Here is a 21,794-nt window from a genome sequence, read left to right as displayed (position 1 = left end):
AACTGCAAATGGCCAACTGCCACCCCTTAGAAAACACTTATTATTTTTCGTTAAACTGTACACTTGAGCTGGCTCTTTTTCCCTTAGCCCATTTTTTAAAATTAGATAATGGACTTGTTTCTTACCTCTATTTAGTGTAAGAAGAAAATGGGGTGATGACTTTAGTTTTATGACTGGCTAGAAAGTTTCCTAGTGATCCCTGAGCTTTACAATACAATAAAAAGAAACAAGGAGTGCACAAGATGGTTTTCTCTTTGGTGAGATTTTTATAACAGCTGCTGGTTTTGGCTTGTAATAACTGAGTTAATATAGTACATCTTTAATGTTGTTAGCATACATATTATTGCAGTGGTTAAGGAAATGAGCAGATGCTTGTTGGGACCTGCTTCAGTAGCCGATTGATGACCAGACCAACTTTTCTCTTTCTCTATAAACATCCAGTTACCTAGAAACCTGTCAAACAGAAGTTCACACAGTCTTTGGGACACATTAATTATGATCTTGAGATGGCTCAGTTTTAATATGAGGTCAAACTGCTGACAAAAAGACATATATACAATCCAAGAAATTAATCCCAGAGACCTCTTTTTATGTTCTCGCCAGCTATGGCTTCTCCCTTCTGTTTTGCTTGTTCATAGATTGCTGTCAGTAACAAATGAGTTTGGGAAAGAAAGTTTGAAATTGAAAAAAAATCATCTTGACCATAATCATACAGGACCTCAGAAACTATGGACATATGGTGTTTAAAAGTCCTGCATGTAAAATGAATTAGTAATGGTGACAAAGGTTAACTAATGTTTTAAGTGTTGAGGGCTGTTTTGTTTCAAAGAGGACTCACTGAGCAGTAAGACAGAGTGGCTGTAAAAGTGCTGGCAGTGAATATGGGACTGTGCTTTAGGTATTTACATTTCAAAGACAATTGGCCAAATCCTTCTCTCAGTTCCTTCTGTAAGAATTTGGAGTAGTTCTTGGAAGTTAATGGATTCCTGCCAGGAAAGTGAAGAGTAGCATTTGGCCCTATGAAAATCCAGAGGTATTTAACCTGTGAATCCTATCTTTTGCTAAAACACCTGAAAAAAACATGAAGTTGGTGTGACTGGCTTAATATATTAATGTTCAATCTGACAGAACATTTGAGAACTCAGAAATGTAAAGCTGTAAGACAAATTTCAAAGCCCAATTTTATTTATTTATTTATTTATTTATTTATTTATTTATTTATTTATTTATTTATTTGAATCAGTGTGAGCTTACTAAGGTCTGTAAAATCACAGTGAAAGCATGCTGAAACCCCTCCTTGGAAGTCTGCATTCCCTGTTGCCCTCCCCCTAATGAGTTCTTTATCTGAACTGCTGCCTTATGTCAAATTGAAAAGCCATGGAGAAGAAAAAGCAGTTGGAAGGCACAAAATGCAGGGTTCTGATTGTTGTGTCAGCAAGGGGGTTATCCATGCAGAGAGATCTGAACAAGGAGGGAAGCAAAAGGTTCTCATGGGACATTTGCACTGTTATTAGTGTTACTCTCCCTCCAGTTTACTGGAGCTCAGTTTTTCATACTTGTTTCTTATTCAAGTTTTTTTTTGTTGTTGTTGTTTTTTCTTTTTGTTTCTCTTGGCAGCCTGAGAATATCCTGTGCGTGAACCGAGAGGCAAATCAAATAAAAATTATTGATTTTGGATTGGCAAGAAGGTACATGCTTGTGTTCTCCCTAATCATAAATTAATTAGGAAACAATGAAAAAAAGTATTGCATCCCTGCAATGATGTCTTTGATACATAATGGTCTTCTACTGTTCTTAGGACAATTTTGTTTCTTTTAACCAGGGATATCTTTTAATATGGAATGTTTGGAGCTGAGTGAAAAAAATTTGTCCTGAAACCTTATTTTCAGGTAGAAGGTTGAAAGAAGGCTGATTCTCACTAATAATACTCATAAGTATCTTGAAAAAGCTAAAATGGACAAAGTCAGTGGTACATCTTGTCTAGTCTCTTGTCTCCAGTATTAAGAGATTCTTCAAAAGAGAGTCTAAGATACCACTATGGGCTCTTAAAATATATCCCATGATATATCCCTTTCTAGTTTAATTAGGTGCTATAACCTCTGTGAAGGATTTACTAGTTAAAAATTCCATGCCTATGATATGGAGAAGTCCCAAAAGGATGGTAAGAGCTGCTCTGAGAAGTCCTTGAATTATGAATTTCTTCCTTTTTGTAGTAATTGCATTTTGTCTTAGTATGATACAAAGCTTGAAAATACTTTTAATTCTATATATGGGTATATTTCTTTTTAGTTTGTGCCTCTGTCTGTCCTTGTTTTCCTACTGAATTTTCTGTATACTTCTGAAATTCGTCCAAGTGCTAGACAATTGGGGATGCAACTTTAATAAGAACTGTAATTGATGTCCTTTGTTCATGTTTCCATTTCCTAGATATAAACCCAGGGAAAAACTTCGAGTTAACTTTGGGACTCCAGAATTCCTTGCTCCCGAAGTTGTGAATTATGAGTTTGTCTCTTTTCCTACAGACATGTGGAGTTTAGGAGTCATTGCTTATATGCTGTAAGTAGGATTATGTATCTGCTTTGTAAGCTGTTTCCAGGTTGAACTGTGTCAGTCATCCAAATTTGCTGTTATACTGGAAGAGTGAAAAACTGTGTACCCAAAATAGGAAATGTAAACTTCTTTCCAAGTTCTGTATTGAGAAACCTCTCCTCTTTTCCAATTGCCATGAACTTTCCATCTTTGGTTTTTTGCACCTATCTTAGGAGTGTTTGAGCATCACACTTCCAGAATAATGTAAGCTGCTTGCTAAATTCCCAATGGTTAGTACAAAAGTGGTCAGAGGGCTAGAAAATGTGACCTATCATGAAAGGCAGTAATGCTTGGTGTGTTAAGAGAAGAGGGGTAATTATTTAAACGTTTAAGTAGATGAGAAAATGGGAATGGTCTGGAGACCTTCTTAGAGAGTAAGATAGGCCAGAGTGACAGAACAATCTTAGTTGGCAGATTGGAAACCATGAACAGGAAGAGGGAAAGACAAGAGGACTAAACACATTCCTTTTTACTTCAGCCTCACTGGATTGTCTCCTTTCTTGGGTGATGATGACAATGAGACCCTCAACAATATCCTGGCCTGTAACTGGGATTTTGAAGATGAGGAATTTCGAGATGTTTCTGATGAGGCCAAAGACTTCATATCAAAGCTTCTCATCAAGGAAAAATGGTATATAATCCTGTATATTTGAAATGTGTATTCCATGGTGTCATGACACAATTGTGTCACTTGTTCTGCTTCATTGCAGAACTAATTTGACTTATAAGTTTCTTATGCCCACATACAGTATTATAATGACTCTTCATTGGTGTTGTTCACTACATCCATCAAATGTTCTGAAATTACCTGAATATATTTTTGCTGAGAAACAAAAATTAATCTGCCATCTGTCACACTGTTCTGAAATGACAACATTGCATGATGGTAGAACACATGACCTGTTACAAATAACTGCTGAGTTGTAAGATTCTGGGAAAAACTCTTAATAGCATTCTGGTTTTCCTCTAGCTGGAGATTAAGTGCAACTGCTGCCTTAAAACACCCATGGTTAACAGACCACAAGCTCCACTTCAGACTCCAGGTCTCTACATTTAAATATCCTCATGCATCTGCTGTTGCCCTCTTGTGTTGCCACATCATTTTGCTTTGACATTTTTCTTCACTTTGAGTCTTTGTTGCTGATTCATTTCTTGCCACTGTGAGCCACTTGTGTCCCACTGCATTTTTTAGCTGTTAGAATTTGCATGCTCACACTTGCTCATCAGTTCTTGCATGTCTGGAAAGAAATATAAGATCCTGCAATGCTGTGTGTTCTGAGTGGATCAATTTCTTAACAAAATGAAATTATTTGCAAAATGAGCACTGAATTGCCATATGAAAAGGATTTTCCAGCTAGGGATGATTCTTACTCCCCTTGTGAAAGCCCTTTTAGGCTCTCCTGAGTGCTGTTTCATCCTACCTTTTCCTCTTGGAAAGAGTTACCTTTCCAAGAAAGTACCAGAGCTTGGAGCTTCACTTGGTGCATACCTTTGTACTTAAGCACCTTCTTGCCTTCAATGGTAACCAGCTTAGTGGCCAACACAGAAGCTGTTTGCTCATGCAAACAATTCAGCTGGGCTTAGCTGGAGGAGCAACAAGATTTTAAAGCACTTTGGTTATTCCTGTGTCAGTAATTTTTGGAGATCCACGCTGCTGGTGACACCTCCATTGACTGTTTCTAAATGAGTCCCCTATGTGGTTCACTGGTTCACAAGGGAATAATTTTAAGCAGGTTTCAGAATTTTTACAGCATTTGAAGTGCAATATTCACTTCTTCCTTTGCAGGCAAAGTACATCTGTGTTAAATAAGATGACTGCTGTATTGCCTAGGATGTATATGTCAAGGTGCATTTTCACAGCCATCATTGAGAATTAATAGATTATATTATTAATTAACAAAATAAGTTTATTAAAATAAGAGCAAAGATTATGGTGATAAAGAGCAGAGGTAAGCCCTACTGATAAGGTAGTGGGATGGACTGAATAGTGCCTTGACAGATTTGTCCTTGCAAGATGTTGTTGTTACAGACTAAGGATAAATATAATTACTATAAAATAGGATATAAAAAATTTAATATAAAAAATAAAATAAATTACTCGAATTTTGGCTTAAATTTAGTTTTTGTTGTAAGGTCCTAGAACAGCAATGCCCATAAGATTATTAGAAGATTTTAAGTGTGTGTGCACAGTAAAAATAGGAGAGTTTGTCATGGTTAATATATCTTCAGAAGTTTTTGTAAGATATAATTTGACTCCTTTAGTTGGGCTCCAGTGAAGTTCCGATTTCTGCAATCTGGGGAACAGACAGTCTTTTCCAAATGCTGCAAGAACACAAACTGTTGTCCTTCCTATCACCAGTTTTTATCTCAGGAAACCCTACCCTAATGCAAACCTTACATCTCATGTTGTCTCTTGCATCTTCTCCCCCAAAATTTTTTATTCATACTTGTGCTTTGCAAAATAGCTTCACTAAACATGTTGATGTTGTAGTGTTCTTCTGCCATTACTTTAAGTCGAAGTAAGATATGATTGATCTTCAATTAGTGCTCCAATAATGGTATCTTTTTTTTTTTTTCCCTTAGAAAAAGGCAAAAGGTGTCTGTGTGTCTCAAGCACCCCTGGCTCAATAACCTCTCTGAAAGAGCTGCCAAACAGAAGGTTTGTTTTAGGTCCCAAATATTCCTTCAGATGTAAAAGCTTTAGCCCCTGTGGAAGGGATCAGGGGACAGCTGAAAACCTTGTGTAGTCCAAAGTGCACGGTCCAAACTGTATTCACCACCACCACCCCTGCTGCTGTCTGGAAAACATTCAAAATGTAAACTGCCTCTATTACATATACCAAGTAACAGCAATGTGCAAAATAATTAATGGGTATGGAGCCATATGTGCTGCAAACCCTGGCCATTTTAGAGGGAATGGTTATGCTCCCACTGGCTCTCATGGGGCAGGATTTCACCCAATAATTTTTCAGTGTTGAAAGCTTTCAGGTTTTCATGCTGTGGTTAGAAGTACGGTTTAAAAAGGGTAGAAATATGAAAAATAATAACTTTTTAGGAGAGGCACGGGCCAGACCCTCAGGGCAGCTTGACTAACTGCAACAAAATCAAAGCAAGGTGACCCCTAAAAGAAGTTGCTCCAAATGTCCAAGGAACCAGTTCTGACAGAGCACTTATCTTCCCTTTAGCAACCCAAACAAGTTTGACAGAGCATCTCTCTGTCCATTTTTCCCTGGCTCCTTGTCTTTGCCCTGTCATTAACAAACAGTTCATTAGTGGTTCTCAGGCTGGCTTGGTTGCCTTCCCTGGGGATCAGGGAGACTTAAGTTTGTTCTCTTTTTCTGTCCCTGGTCCTGGACCAGCGTGTACTCGCTGAGTCACTTTGAAATCGCGCTGCCTCGGGCGGTGCAGTGTCTCCATAAACCAGTACTCAAATTCCCACAGCCACTTTCACTACCTACCACAAAAACTGGCCTGCTTGGGGCCAGGGGAACTGCTCAAAGGTTCTGGAGGCCATCTCTGGGCAGCACTTGGTGGAGGGTCAAGATGTGAATTAGGCTGAGAACACACACATACACTGTAAAACCACTTCCTTTTAGTAGTGCGTCACCAGTAACAACAGGATGCCAAAATAAAAGTAGTCCACCTTTCACCACTTGCCAAAAGGCAAGTTTTTAATGGTGCCATCATCCATCATCTGCTTGGTAGGACAAGTGCTATATTGGGGATTTTTTTTTTGCAACAAGTTTTTTCCAGGAACATGTGGAAAACAGAGTATTGTGGGAGGTTGAAATTTGTGTTCTGACTAAGTAAGATTAGAGCAGATTTTATACAGTGTAGTGTAGTAACACAGAAGGTAATGATCTTTACATGAGCTTTTTCAGAGACATGAAGATGCCTTTCCATGATACAGTGGAAGCCAGTAGGGACTAAGGTACCATTATTCCATCCCACTTGCTTTCTGAAACCACATAACTTCCTGATACAGGAATATCTGAGCATCAACTTCTGGAGTAGAAATCCACTGGGAATTTATAGCTCTTTATGATCCTCTGTATTCACCCTCACTTCACTGGTGCTGAGACAGATTCCATAAAGCTTTGGTCCTCTCACACTCACTTGTGCTTCTGCACAGTAGTTTTCTAAACAGGTTTTCCAGCCCTGTTGCAAGATTAGTGTTTGTATCTGGATTTCCCGTTTCAAGTCACTAATTTGTGGCAACAAACACAACAACATAATGGTGAAAATTCTCCCTCTGTAACACAGGAAGCACTGTATTACACAATTTTCTGTTACAAACAAAGTCAACTTTAAGATAAATTGACTGTCCAACAGCAGTCAAAATTATTTTTAAATAAACTTTTAATAGCTTTGTAACATAGTAACCTACCCATGATCTAACTTGCAGGGAAATCTGGTTTTGGCTTTTGCAGTGTTATTTCCTCTCTGTGTGTTTTTCTTTTTGGAGTTTATTTGAGTTTGCTTAATGAGTGGATCTAGAGTCATAGCTGTGCTTTATTTTTAAAGAATCCTTTAGCTATTTTTATCAGGCAAGTTACCACATTTAACCCAAAATAATGCACTCAAGTGCCAGTTGATTTAGACCTGGCATTATAAATGCTTGCAGTGGTAACACAAATAAATGGAGAGGTTTGCAGCATGCCTTTGCATACTGTGATCTGTATGACAAGAGAGGCAAAAAAAGCAGAGTAGCTGCATTTAAAGAGACACCTCCAGGATCAATTCTCCACTTAACAAAGAGGCCTTGTCTTTTTAATATTGTATAAAACATTTAATAGAAAAGGTGGCTGTGAGAATCCTTTGTAAGCAAGAAGCTACAGTGCTGCTTTCTTTATTCACAAAGAAACCACCATGTGGTCATCCCAGAACACTTTACCAAATGAAAAAATATACTGCTGAATTAACTGGATTCTTGTTTTGTTTATTGTGCAGAAAAGCTGCTGTGTGGTTACTGCTGCTAAGAGATTTGAAAATATCAGCAGTCTCGGTGCTTTACCCCCCTGCCATGACTGAGACTTCTACTAAATGGACCAACAGCACTTCAGTTGCAGGACAAGTCCCAGCATTGTGGAGCTGCTTCTTCTCTATTCAGCTGTTAAAAGAAGGAAAGTATTTCTCCAGGTTGCAGGAATGCCTTTCTTCTGGAGCAGCATGATCTCCATTCCTGCAAGTGCTACATTAGCTTGGTTTCATAATGAACTTTTCTTTATCTAGTCTTATATCCTCATTTACTTATCAAAAGCTTCTTAAAATTTAAATTATGTAAAATTAACTGTTTCTCATCTGAGCCCAGAAGGAAATCTGTCACTATGTTAAATCTCTAGCCAAAGTTCATTTGACACTGGAGTAAAATAATTTTTAAAAAAACCAAAAAAATTGCAGCAAATTTAAAGCTGCCTTCTGTAGAAGGTTTGAAGTTTGTTTTTCCTGTCACACTAAAATGAGTTAAGGATTAGCTCAACCAGAGTTAAAGCCATGTTAATGTAACATCAGTGGAAGGGAGAAATGAGGCTTTCCTTGTCTATGGGTGAATTTGCTGCAACTGTGATATGGTACATTTCAGGATTTTTTACCCTGATGAATTACTGCTCACTGTAAATACACTTGGATTAATTAAACAAGAAAGAGAACAAGGCACTATTCACTTGTATCCATGCAGACCCCGTTCTCCAAAATGCAAGTATAATTCAGTATAATTTTAACAGAGGGTGATTTTATACCAGCTAATCTGTTTAATGCTAATTTAACTGATTAGGACTGATGGCAAAGAGGTGAACAAGTGAAAGTTCTCTGTATTTCTGAAGTTTTCTTGTCTTGCTCCCAAGCCTTTTGGATTCTTAACTAGGTAAAAACTTGGAGTCAGAACTGCTGAATTCATCACCAGAATTTTTTTTTTTTATGGCTTATCATTAAGTGACTCTAAGTTGCCAAAGCTCTGAAGTTAAAATAATGAGACTTACTCACTGCTGTATATGGCTTTCTTACTGCTTGGTTTCAGAACTACATAAATGCAAATTGTAACGAGTATTTTATTTAATCATGATGTTGTGGTGTCTTTACATGGTCTTTGCTTAATCCAGTTCTGATCAAACCACATATTAATATTAGATATCTCTATATATTTATCTATACATTTCATATGTTTATATATTTAAGTTCTGTCTTTTTTGAAAAGGGATCAACATAAGGACAAAACAGTATTATTCATCACCATGCAATGAATTGCTTCTCACACCTTTGTCCTTTCTGGATAGTGTTCCTTTTGAAACAAAAAGGGGCCCATTAATGGGACATCATGGCCATCACACTCCCTACAGCCAGTTTGATCCAATATTTTAAAATCATCATAGTACATCCCTTAACACTGCTCCTGTAAATGAACTGGGCTTCTTAGAGCTGTGACCTCTTAGTAATACTGATGTGTTGCACCAGAGGTGGCAAATACTGCTATCATACACTGACATACCATGTAACTGTTACACAATGCAGAGCACTGCCACCTTGGAGTCCTCCTCTGTAGTGTTAACTAAACTCAGCTTTGACAAGCAGAAATGTAAGTTTCTTTGGAGAAAGACTGAGCAGTCTCAAAGTGAGAAAATGAGCATATGACTTTTAGGTAGAAGCTGGGCTGCTTGTTTTAAGACACCATTTACATTTGCCTGGTCAAAATGAATAGAAATGTTGCCTTTCTGTTAGGGCTGGAGTTCCCACTCCTGTTCTGACTGTCTTCAAGATATTGTAGATTTTTGTACAGTAAACAACTCAATGATCAGACTAAAATGCAGCAAACCACTTTGGAATTATAGGATCTCATTATGCTCTCTAGTGCCATTATTGTAGAATTGGATCAAGGTTTGGTTTTTCCCTTAGTAGATTTGACATGGATAAATTACACATATTTTTAATCTTATTAACTATACTAAAATAATAGTGTGACTACTGTCTTTTCTGCTTTGTTGCTCAGTTAAATTAAGAGGATTTATTATGTGTTGATATATACATCTGAGTAGTAATTAAGAGCTTAGTGCCATGAAGATCAGCCCAGTGTTGGAGTGTGTTGTGCTGAGTCAATCACAAATCCTCCAGGAGCTATAGGAAAATGTGACCTCTGCTGAGCACATCCATCATCTTCCTCTGTACAGTGCTCTGTCAGAAATAGAAATGCATAGGAGGATAGAAGAGCTGGACAGATTTTCCCCACTTTGAGAATTTAGGCATGAGTTCAGGAGGGGACCCCTCAGCAGCCTCTGGCTTGTGCATCCAGGCAGTGTGCTAACACAATCAAAGTGCTTAACTTCCACTCTTAATAAGATGGATAATGGTGGTAACACTCTAGAGTCTTGTCTGTAAATTGTCCCACTGTTTCATCCTTGGAACAGCTCCAGCAGTAGGGGCTGAATTTGAGGGAGGGGCAGTCAGAGGAGGTTGGACTGAGCAAGTCTCTGCAGTGACTGAAGGTGCCATTTGGTGCCCAGAGTTAACCCAAGTGGGCCTGCAGGTATCCAGTGGAGGAGGAAGGAATCCCAAGAGCCCTTCTGCTTTTTACTCCACAGACACTGGATCTGCAGCACTGAGTCAAAAGGGAGGTACATTACCTAGGGCCTTATTGTCACCAAGAGTAAAAAAAATTATACTGCTGTGTAATCATCACTGCTGTGTATAGCAATGTGCCTGAGAAAAAGTCCCCAGAGATGTTCATTTGTGTCTTGCATCCATCTCAATATGAGGAAGAGCTTCTTTACATTGAGGGTGGCAGAGCACTGGAATAGGCTGCCCAGGGAGATCATGGAGTCTCTATGGAGATCTCTGGAGTCTGGAGACATTCCAAACCCCCTTGATGTGTTCCTGTGTCACCTGCTTTAGGTGACCCTACCTTGGCAGTGGGGTTGGACTGAATGATCTCCAGAGATCCCTTTCAACCCTAAAAATTCTGTAATTGTGTGATTCTGGGATCTTTTCTGGCTATTGTAATTTTAGTTAATAATAGCTTCAGACACATTCTTTTTAGTGGCTTCCTAATTGTGTCTCATTGCACTTTGAGCAGCATGCTGTTTTGTGTGTGTGCTCACATATGCAAGTTTGGTTTGGGTTCTGTTTTACTTTGCCCTGCCTCTGGAAACATTCTAGGGTGAGTTGGACAGAGCTGTAAGCAACCTGATCAAGTGGGAGACCTCATTTCTCATTGCAGGAAGGTTGGACTAGATGACCTTTAAAGGTCCCATCCAACTCAAACTATTCTATGATTCTATGATTTTATGATTTAAATATGTTCTGTAATGACTAATAGCTAAAGCCTGCTGTGCTAAATTATTGGTTTGGCACATCATCTATTTTCTACTAGGTCATAATAATACTAGGTTCTAATAAGTCACCTACATCTGTGTGAGTTTGTTTATAATTTTTGCTACATGTTGGCTTATGTGATTGCATTTGGAAAGTGTGAATGGCTGTGCTTGTGAACAGGTTTGGGTGTGAAAGGCACTGTTCTAGCTGCTCCTATTCCATTTAGCTGTGTACTCACAGACAGACAGGAATGACTGCAGGTACCTCAAGAGTCATAGAAACATCAACTGTGGTAGGAGGGATGAAGTGCCCAGATGCACTGCTTGTTTTGTGCATTCTTCCTGACATGTAAAAATTAAAAAATAAAATCCTGAGAACATGATAACTATCACCTGGCATTCATAAGAATCAGGACACTGCTATTCCCACTTCCATAGATGCAGCAGGTACACTGGATGCCAGATAAACTAGAGCAGTCTAAGACTGACATCAGGGTTAGAAGCAAATTTACTTGGCACAAGGTGGGACACTAGTGGTTTTTCCACTGTTTTTTAATGTTGTACATTCTGAATATTATGAAATGGGTAAAAACCTCTTCTGCAGAAAGATCTCCATACTATCACGCCCATGTTTGTGAATGTCTGCAGCCAGTTGCTCCTCTGGGTACCCTCACAGCATAAGCAGTTGGCAACCTGGATAATCCACTCGGGAGATTATTAGAGCATCTGGTTTGTAATTTCATTTTTATATTCCCTCTAATGTCAGAAGCTGAATAAAGTCAAAGCCAAGCTAAATTCTTGATTCCAACCAGGAATAACAGGGTAGCTCACAGAAATAAATAAGGGAAGTGCTAGATCCACCTTTTGTGATGAGAGTAGTAGAAGACCCCAGTTTAACCAGCCTGCCTTCCTCCCAAAAATATCTGCTTTGCACCAGTCCTATGAGTAAAAATAAAAAACCCCAAATCTTTTTAACAGTGAAGGAATCTCAATGAAGACATAGGTTTTCTGCAGTGGTTGAATTGCTGCAGTAAAATCAAGTTATTTTAGCATTTTCAGTTTAATGCTGACTATAAATCACTGACAACCTCTTTCAGCAAAATGACCCCCACCAGAGTCTGTGAGAAAAGAGTTTGTCAGCTATTCTCCACTGATGGAGACCTGGAAATATTGGATTCTGTTCCACTGGATCCAGTGAGCAGGGCAATTCTTAGCTTTAGGGCTTTTAATATGTGGTAATGGATGCAGTTTTGCACCCAGAGTAGTGATGAATGGATGAATGAGCACTGATGCTCCAAACCCCTTCCAGGAGGATGGTGCATCTTCACATACTACTACTATCACCAATAAATACTTGTTCTTGTGTCTCCTGTGAATAAAACTAAACACTGCATGAATCCGTTTAGGAATGCTAGACTGTTTCACCTTCCATGAAGGCTTGGTAGCTGAACTACTATCTACCTGTTTCAAACCCAGATGAAGATGGTGGAGATAGTGCTTTGTAAATATGTTGTTCAGCTATGGCTGTAGAGTTAGTGATCTCATTTTGGTGTGGCAGAACTAATGTTTGGGTACCCCACAGCAACTTCCCTTGAATTTAGAGGACAGGCATGTGGCAACTAAATCATGAAATGTGTGGATTTTCATGTACCTTATCACTTTGGTTTGCATATCTGGTTTTGTAGATTAACCCATGGTATGTGTTCTTTTGTGAAATCTATGAAGAAATCTTGTAAAAAGATGAATGAGGAATAAATGCTGATTTTGTTTACTCCAGGGTTTTTGTTTGCTGTATTTAATGTGCCTGTCATTTATATTAGTGACAGAAAGAAGCATGGCATTTTTCCCAGCTACTGTCTCTAGATATATTAAAGGTAATTTCTATGGAAACAAATGTACCTACATCGAAGGTTGACTCAGGCTCACAGTTTGTGCTCATTCCTTGTAAGAAAACCTCGGCTCTCTCTGCATGTAACTGGGACCTGAGGTGCTCCTGACTGCAGCCTCGCTGGAAGTCCTTAAGACCAGGTTACTAAGGAGGAAATTAGAAATTACTGAAATTTCGGGTGTTTGGTCACTCAAGAGACCTGGCGTACTTTTCTCCCTAATTTGTCACACTTGCACCACTGGCCTATTCATATTGACATCTGGGGGCTGCACTTTAACCTTACACCATCTAGGAGTTCATCGACTACCAAAACAGTCTGGAATCAGAATTATTGTTTCCTGCAGAGCTAAATCAAACTTCAAGTGGGCTGGCTAGTGAAAAAATAAAGAGTGAGAGTAAAAATTGAGAAAAAGGTTACAGGGTAAGAAATCAGGAAGCAACCTTTGATGGACTCTGGCCTATATTCAGTAAGTAGAGCTTTTTCTGCCTGGTTTACCCACTGCTCTGGTTGCAGCTCTTGAGGCATGCACCACACTTGAGAAACATCTTTGGCTTCTTACATTGGAAGGTTCTCATTCAACACCAGCCTGTATTTGATAAACCTGAGGTTTGCAGGTGTAGGATCTAAGTGTACACTCTCCTGACTAAGCTGCAAGTTAAATCAACCAGAGGGTTGCATTCATTCCCTGGAGAGCTCAGTGCTCCTGGCTGACATGGAACAAAGCCATTGCAATCCGGCTGGCACAGCTTGGGGGCTGAAGGAATCAACAGGAGAACAATTTTGCAGTGGCCAAGCACAGGACATGCAGATTCTGCCCCTTTACAGCTGTCCATGGCAGCCCCAAGGCCAGCAGCCATCCCAACAGGAGCCCAGGCTGGCTGGTGAGCCCAGGCAAAACATCTGTGCCACATCTGTCCACAGAGGACCCTGGAGAGTTCAGCAGGTGTCTGAAAGTCTTTCAGGGTGGCAGCCCACAGTGAGTTCCTAGGCATGACCAGGCCTTACACTTTTTTTTTGCTCTTCATTTGCCTTTCTTGAAACCTGTTGCTGTGTTTTAGTTCTCAGTGCCTTTGACCCTGGTGTAGGAGGTTTTGTCCAGAAAATATTAACTTCTGTGCCTTATAACTGATGAGGGAGGCTTTGCTGTAGTATCTTGGTCCTCTCAACAGCTCCTGCTAAATGCATGCTGCTGGCAAAAATAAAATAAATGGGGCTAAAATAATGCTCAGCTCCCTGTATGTGTCTGTAAAGCAACTCCACACTGTTAAAATGTGTTCCCTAAGTTCATGTGGTTAAAAATATGTTGACTACAGGGAAAAAATCCAACAAGGGACATTCATAATTCTTCATTAATTAATAGTCAACCCTTTTTCTCCCCCAATTATTTCAAACACCTGCTCACAGTAAATTTCCTTTGCAGTTTTTTAATGCTATTTTAATATTACCCAGAACCTGGAAACATACACTAAGCTTCTCTTATTTTTAATTATTTTCAAATTAATTTTAATTTTCTGAATATTTTCAGTGCTGCCCATTCATTCAATAAAACTGAATTTTAATTTTAATTTTTTTTTCTTTAAGGGCCTCCTAAACTTTCCAGAGAAACTTTATGGGCTGTTTTAATGAAAGCTTTTGGAAAAGGGACTGGATATTTCAAAATTCCTCTCCTGAAGCCTCCTCATCCATAAAGAAGTGGGCAGGGGGAAATCACTTCATCTGGTGACTCACATCTCTTGCATGCAAGTAGGAATTCATGCAGGAGCTGAGCCACCTTGTGTTTGGGGTGCAGGCTCTTCTGGGTGCAGCAGCAGGGCCACCACCCCCAGCAGTGCCTCTCCTGTGCTGGGTGGGCTGTGCCCACCCCAGGCTTCCACCGTGTGCCCATCTTCAGTGGGTGCATGGTGAGCATCTGTCCCTGGGGCTCAGCATACTGCTGGGAACACAAACTCGTGACTGGGGCAGAGATGAGGAAGGGAGGGTGGGAGCCATTCTTTTCCAGAGCTGTCCACTCCTCACCAGGTAATTCTACATGCACATCCCCTCTTTGCTTTAGGTGCCCAGTTGCTGTTTCATGAACTCTCACCTTTGTCTATCTCCATAACTTATGTAGGTGTGACATCTGACCAATGTAAACAGATCAGGGCAAACTTTCAGGATGACTTCAGTCCTCTAATAACATGAATACATTAATGGAGAGGGTACCAAGACACCCCTGCTCTGAACCTTGAATGTGTTCACCCCACTTCAGTCTGTGTGGTCTCAGGGGTCAGGGAAAATTTAGAGACAGGTGGCAGGGTCTTGCCTTGTAAAAATGTGAAGGTTTCATTGTGTCAACTGAGCATTCCTGCTGCATCACTGTGTCACCTGCTACTTGTACCCATCTGCTTTGTCAGGCAGTTCATAATGGGCTTCCAATCCCTGCCTGACAAAGCTCATGTCATGGGAAACACTAGGGAAGTCAAACCATCTGATTGCTGAAAGGAGATATTTAACTGGCACTGGCATTTGCTAAGTTCCTTCATTTTGCTTTTAGTTTTATTTTTTGTTATGGATCACTTGTGCAGACTTAAAAAATATCCATTGCAAGGAGCTTTCATCTACTCTGCTCTTAATCCCTGCGGATGCCCATGTTCCATGGTCTGGAAGAAGCTTTCTAATAGTAGTATTATAGTATAAGGATAGAGATCCTTTTTTGCTGCAGGTTTCAAATATTTCCTGCAGGTTTCCAAGAGGTGAAATGGAGATGCATGAGACAGATACACCTATAGCTCAAGTGTGACATTTTGGGGCAGAATCGGGGCACTAAAGGCAGGGGAACTCCTTCCTCCTGCTACAGTTTTTCTTCTGGGCTGGGATCTGGTAGATGAGAAACTGTCTTATAGTATGGATCCTTATACTATACTGTATAGTACAGGGTCTAATAGTATGATTTTTTTTTCATCTCTGTGAAAGTGCTGTCCCAGAGCCACTCAGATGGCCTGAGATGTCAGACTTAGTCTCAGAGGCATCTGCAGTCAGAGCAAAAAGCAACAGCGACTGCTGTCCTGAGCATGGACACCTTCCTGAGCTGGGGCCAAAGCTGTCCGTCTGTCAGTCAGTCAGTCAGTCAGTCAGTCAGTCAGTCAGTCCCAGCAGGGAGGAGCTGGTACCAGGGGCAGGGCAATGTCCCCATGCTGGGCAGCATTTCAAGGGCTGATGTGCGTGTGTGGTGCTGCTCCCTTCGCAGCCCTGCCGGGGCTGGGGACACCAGGCGCGGCCACCAGAGGCCAGCATTGCTGCTCGGGAGTGCCACAGCCCCTGCCTCGGCTGCGGAGGGGATGGATGCTCTGGGCAGGCACATTCCACACCGGGCTGCCAGCGCCGGCCGCCTCATGCAGCACAGTGGCGCTCCCAAACCCCACCTAGGGACCACCCGTGCCAACCAGCGGAGGCGCATGACCTTTAAAGTACCTCTGACTAATAAAGCAGTATTTATTTGCAGGCAAAAAATGGCACTAAACACGGGTTTTAACCTCTCCCCATCCTTAGCCTGTCCTCTGCAGACCAAGCAGAAGGATGCAGGGAAGTGTCTGTGGTATGATATCAGAGCAAGGCTGGAGAGTTTGCACCATGTGAGGATGTCCAGAGAGACTGTGGGCAAATGTACAGTGCAGCTGTACTCACTTCTTGCTGCTATTTGACATCATTCTCCCTGTGGCAATAGTGCTGCTTCAGGTCACCTGCAGAACACAGAAAATTGATATGATTCAGGATTTGCCTGTAAATCAGCTAACAGGAGTAGAAAAACATGAAGAAACTTGCACTCTTCTGCTATAAATAGAAATCTACATAGGGTATGGTTTGTGTGTTGAGAACGAGATCCTGCAAGAAGCTGAACACATCAAGTGAGACCTTGGGTACCTCTCTGCTGGCTTGAATGGGGTGTGAGAGAATTAGGCAACTACTAGGGTTAGTTCTATGTACACTAAAACACTAATTTTTTCTTTCCCCTGTGCACAGAAGTCCTCTTTCTGTCTTGAGAAAGCAATAATGGAGGTCCCAAATTCCATAATGTAATAATTTCTTTACTCATATGGAAACTGAATGATTATTCATTAATTAGAACCAGAAATTACATGGTCAGAGATTTTTGTGATGGCTTCATCTGATCTTCACTGATGTAAGACCTCCCCCAATCAATTTCTTATTGCACTATGGTGCATTAAAAAAAAAAAAAAAAAAAATCTTACTTCTTGTCTGATTTTGTTCATCTTTTAGCCATTAGTTCTTGCTTTACATTTGTCAAACTGAACGAATCCCTGCTAGCATCAGGGATTCCTGCAGAGATCCCTGCTACATCACCCATGTACTTCTAAACTGACTGTCCAAGCCTCCACTCCACCTTCTCTTTACAAAATATAGGGTTGCCTTTTCCTGTCTTTCACCACAGAACATGAAATATGTTCTCATAAGTCTCTTTTTTTTTTATGTATATGCTGGTTTTCCAAATCAATTTTTATTCTGTAGGCACTGTAATGCAACATGACCAACCAGGAACTGTCACCTCAGTGCCAGCTATAACAGCAACAATTGTCCCTTCCCATACCCTGATCACCATTAGCCTCACTGGTTGTTAGGTCACGAAATTTAGGCAATGACCTGCAGGTTACCAGTGCCTGGCTTTCCCTGCTACCCAGGACAGAAGTTTTCAGCCCACAATCAGGCCCTGTGTTTCTTTGGTGTCTGGTTAACAGCATTGGCACACAGGTAGTAGTCACGACGCTCCAGAAATAATGTCATTTTGCATTTACCTTCTCTCTACATAAGAGTTGAAGACCCTGTGTGACATCAGTGTCTCAGCTCAGTCCAAAGGTTTCACCTCAGTCCCCAAAAAAATTTCAGTCAAAGTTCAAATAAGGAAAAAAACCAACAGCACCACACCCACACCCACATCCACAAAAAAAAAAAAAAAAAAAAAAAAAAAAAAAAAAAAAAAAAAAAAAAAAATCAGTATTAACAGAGAAGGCTTTTTATGGAAATATGTCATAAATCAGGCAAGGCCCTGTTTGTGAGGGTCAAGGGATGGTAGGCATCCACAGGCAGTATGGGAACAATGTAGAAATAATTCAGCCTTAAGAAAAGTCAGCAATCTAACTTACTGGAAACACATGATGCTGAAAGGGGTATGAGTGAAGAACCCTATCAGTATAGTATTGGTCCTGAGGATTTAGCTGAATTTATAGAAGTCAGTTCATAAAGGAACTGAGACCAAATTCATGTGCTGTCATTGATTCTGGTCTTCCAAGCCATAGCTAAGACAGAATCCTTTGCCTGTACAGTTTGCAGTCCAAGTAGACAAACAAGCCAAAGACAGCAGGAGAGCAGATGTGCAAAGTTGTTGACCCGAGTCCACTCCTCTTGCAGATTTGGTCACACATCTCCTCTCCAGTCCTGTCTCAACAAGCTACATTCCCTGATGGTGACCACAACACATCCATGCTGTCACAAACCCCTGCCACCCAGGGGTGCTGCTCCACCACGACTGTGAGCATTTCACAGCCTTTTCTGAGCAGAGCCTGATCTTGGGCTGTAGGTCACTGCCAACCCAGCTCACTCTGACACAGACCAGCATAAGTTTGTGGCATGGACAGGAAATGAGGCCAGCTCCCTTGAAAATGTGGATGTGAGCCCCACCAACCCTGTGGGTCAGGGATGGATCTGGTTGAAGATTAATGGGTAAAGGACAACAAAAGGATGAAGAAAGCTATAAATATGCCAAATTAGATGCAGAAGGTGGAGGACACAGGTCACCCACTCACACTCTGCTTCCTGCCACAGTGATCACCACTGAAGTTACAGCAGCATTACCAGTGATTTGACTCAACAGGGTTAGGGTCTTTGGCTGCACTGGTTTGCAGGGAGGGACCTCGCCCAGGGACAGTGAAAGATCATCCATTGACCTCACTCTCCTATGGACCTCAGCCATGTGTTTAAATATTAAAACATCTCAATTTAAATACTAAAACATCTCAATTTAAATACTAATACACTGTACAGCATGTGCTTGCATCAGCTCTCTTGTACAGGGTGACAGGTCACGAGAGTCTGACTAGCAAAGTTTACAAAGGCAGCAAAGGTGAGACAGGCAGTGTCCTTTCTCCTTGCTGCTGCCACTTGCATCAAGAGAATGAGGAACAACTTAAAAGAGCTGGTGTAGCATATGGAATGAGCCTTTACTCCTAATTTCCTGAGCAAATTTGTGCATGGTGGCACACTCAATATAAAGGCAGCATTGTCAACTTTGAGCATCAAAGCATCACGCCTTCCAAAATCCTGAGAGTGGCTTAAAGATCCTGAGACTTCTTAAAAACAACAAATGTCAATTTCCTTTTATTTTCCTTTGGGTTTTGGAGCCTTTTAGGGAGAATTTTCTTCCTCTTTGTTGTAAAAGTAAGGTTTACCTTTTGCTCTGAATGAATGCAAAGGGCCTTATGGACTCCCTTGATTCCAGCTTCTGGGTCTTTAAGGGAAACACCAAAAGTCATTAAGATGTGCAATTAAATCACAACCGTGGCTAACACAGCAAATATAAATGCAAACCCTGCCCTAGAGAACAAAGACCCATTCATTCTGCTTAAATTGGTCTTGAGAGTTGCTTGCTGCTTCATTTTTATTTTTTTTTTCTTTTTCCTCCGTCTGTATTTCTTCAGAAGGAGGGGGAGCTTTCTTGGCTTATGCCACATCCTGGATCCTCAGAAAAGCCTGTGCTCAGCGGCCTGAGTCTGCCTTGCCTCCTGTCTGCCAACCCTCTAGAAAAGTGAGGTTACAGACAAGCATCAGCAATGAGTGAGCAGCAATAAAGAGCCTTGATAACTGAGGTAAAGTGGCCATTATGCAACTAGGAATGATAGGTAGAAAAATAGAAGCCGGAAATGTTGAAAGGCAGCTGAGGTTACATTCCTCATTGGAAGTAAAAGGTGAAGGAAGATCAGTTGGCAGCAAGAGCTCCTGCTCTGTACGTAGAGAGGGATTTGCCAGCAAAGGATATTAATGATCTGAGAGTGAATTGCAAGTCCACAAGGGAAATCTGAACTGAAAATGGAAAAGACAGAAAGCTAGGCAGGGGGATTTGTATCGGGTTAAAATGTCAACATTTGGAGATGGATGAATCACTGGAGCTCAGACTAGGAGGAACAAAATAACCCACCCTCTCAAAAAAGAAACCAAAGAAAACAGCAAAACATAACGACAGTGTGTCCCTTTGTCCCAAAGTTAAAGCTCTGACAGCCTGACCTTTTTTTGGTTGGTCATATTTGTGCAAGAGAATTGGCTCAAAGGTGAAAAGTGGTGGTCTGCAGAAGGGGGCAGGTTGCCTCTGCCAACTCTCAAAAACTGGGTTAGTCCCTTACCCCTCCAGCCCTCTCTTTCTTTAAACTGTCAAAAGGCACCTCTGTCTCCGTGGTATTCAGTGAGCTCTACCTGACCAAGTCTCTGTCACCAGATGAAGGGCATTCAGAAGCTAATCCATCAAAAGGGAATTTTGGCCAGGAAAGAGGAAAGGCCCACACTGCAAGGTTTGGGGATTTGATTTTTTGAAGACCACAGTTTGTATTGGACTGCTCTGTTCTATAATCCTATCTCTGTTCCTGTCAAGAATATATTACAAGATGTGAAAAACATCTCCTATATTTTTTGCTCAGCTGAAGATCTCTTTTTAAACACGAGGACCACAGATTTGAAACTTTGAGTAATTTCTGTGCTAGTGCTGCAATTTACAGGGTGGGTTGGGGCTCTGAATGCATATTTTCGTTCTTTTTTAGGAGTCAGTTGAGCTTCAGGCATTTCCAGGGCTATTTATGCCTGTTAATCCCTAGAAACTGGCTGAGGGCCTTGGATTTGTCTTCTTCTGTCTGAAATGAGGCACAGTCCACTTGGGGTTGTAGCTTGCTAATGCACAAAGTGGCAGAGCATGAGCCAGGTGAGGGGCTGAGGGGAGGACAGGGAGGTCTGTGCCCCTTTCCACTCTGCCCTAGCCAGGGGCAGGTTCAGAAGAACTTCACCTGAACAGACAATTAAGCGTCAATCCAAAGAACAGCATTAAATTGGCACAACATTCCTTTCTCTTCAAACCACAGGATTTTTCAATCAAATATGAATTTCAGCAGCGAGATGTGATTTTTGGCTGCTCTTTGGGCTTAATTTATTAACAGTTTAATCAAAACTTTTGGGCGATTAGCCAAAATTGTTGCTTTGTATGGCCAAACTAGATATTAGGCCTTGTTTCATTGGAAAGAGAGATTCCTTGTAAGTTCCCCAGGATGTCTTGGTTTTGGATATCTGAGAAGTACAGATCCAGCAAAACCCACCGTGGTTTCACTCTCTCTTCTTCCACTTCTAAATGTAAAATATGCTGGTGTGTGAAAAACATTTGCATGTGTTTCCCACACTTTCCCAAAACCCAGCCAGTATTCCAGGGGAACGCCTAAGCTAACTTTTCCCCAAAGCCATCTAGCCTCTGCTAAATAATGTAAAAAAAAGGAAGTAGTTGGGCTACTTCAGGATCTCACAATGTGGCATTATGATTGTTGATTTTCATTTTAACAGGAAGCTACTCAAAACTTCCTTCATACTGCCTTCTTGGTGACACTTTCTCTTAAATCCTGGTGGTCTCCCAGATAAATTGCCTCATGAGCTTTTGTTGGAAAAAAAAAGACAGTTTTTCTTGAGTTGTGAATTACCTTATGGAGCTGGTCAAAAAATGTTCTACAGCATAAGAATTTGCAAGTGTTTAAAATAAAACTAAAACGTTGACACAGGGAATAATAGTGCTCTGAAATCCTCCTATTCACTTTTGTTGTGTTCAAGCAAAAAGACTGATTAGATAAAGGACCTAAACCAGCTAGGATTGAACATGATTATTCCCTGGCTCTTAATAGAATGGCTTAAGACATTAAGACGTCAAATCTGTGATGAAGACTCCCAACTTTCATCACGAAGCTACATGAACTGTCAATTAAATCTCCATGCGCTGAAGAGT

The 21,794-nt window shown here is 40.8% G+C and overlaps 1 protein-coding gene across 1 annotated transcript in view; it reads left to right on the top strand.

Annotated features, from left to right (window-relative positions):
- Positions 1–12,660, top strand: part of MYLK4 (myosin light chain kinase family member 4) — a 33,119-nt gene extending 20,459 nt beyond the window's left edge. The window contains exons 9-14 of the mRNA XM_079301641.1: positions 1,618–1,688; positions 2,428–2,556; positions 3,068–3,220; positions 3,560–3,632; positions 5,173–5,248; positions 7,540–12,660. Of these exons, the coding sequence (XP_079157767.1) occupies positions 1,618–1,688; positions 2,428–2,556; positions 3,068–3,220; positions 3,560–3,632; positions 5,173–5,220 (474 nt within the window). The 3' untranslated portion in view covers positions 5,221–5,248; positions 7,540–12,660. The remainder of the gene's footprint in view (positions 1–1,617; positions 1,689–2,427; positions 2,557–3,067; positions 3,221–3,559; positions 3,633–5,172; positions 5,249–7,539) is intronic.
- The last annotated feature ends 9,134 nt before the right edge of the window (positions 12,661–21,794 follow it).

The sequence above is a fragment of the Erithacus rubecula genome (genome assembly GCF_903797595.1).
Source record: "Erithacus rubecula genome assembly, chromosome: 3".
NCBI lineage: Eukaryota > Metazoa > Chordata > Aves > Passeriformes > Muscicapidae > Erithacus > Erithacus rubecula.
This window is presented reverse-complemented; position numbering and strand designations above follow the sequence as displayed.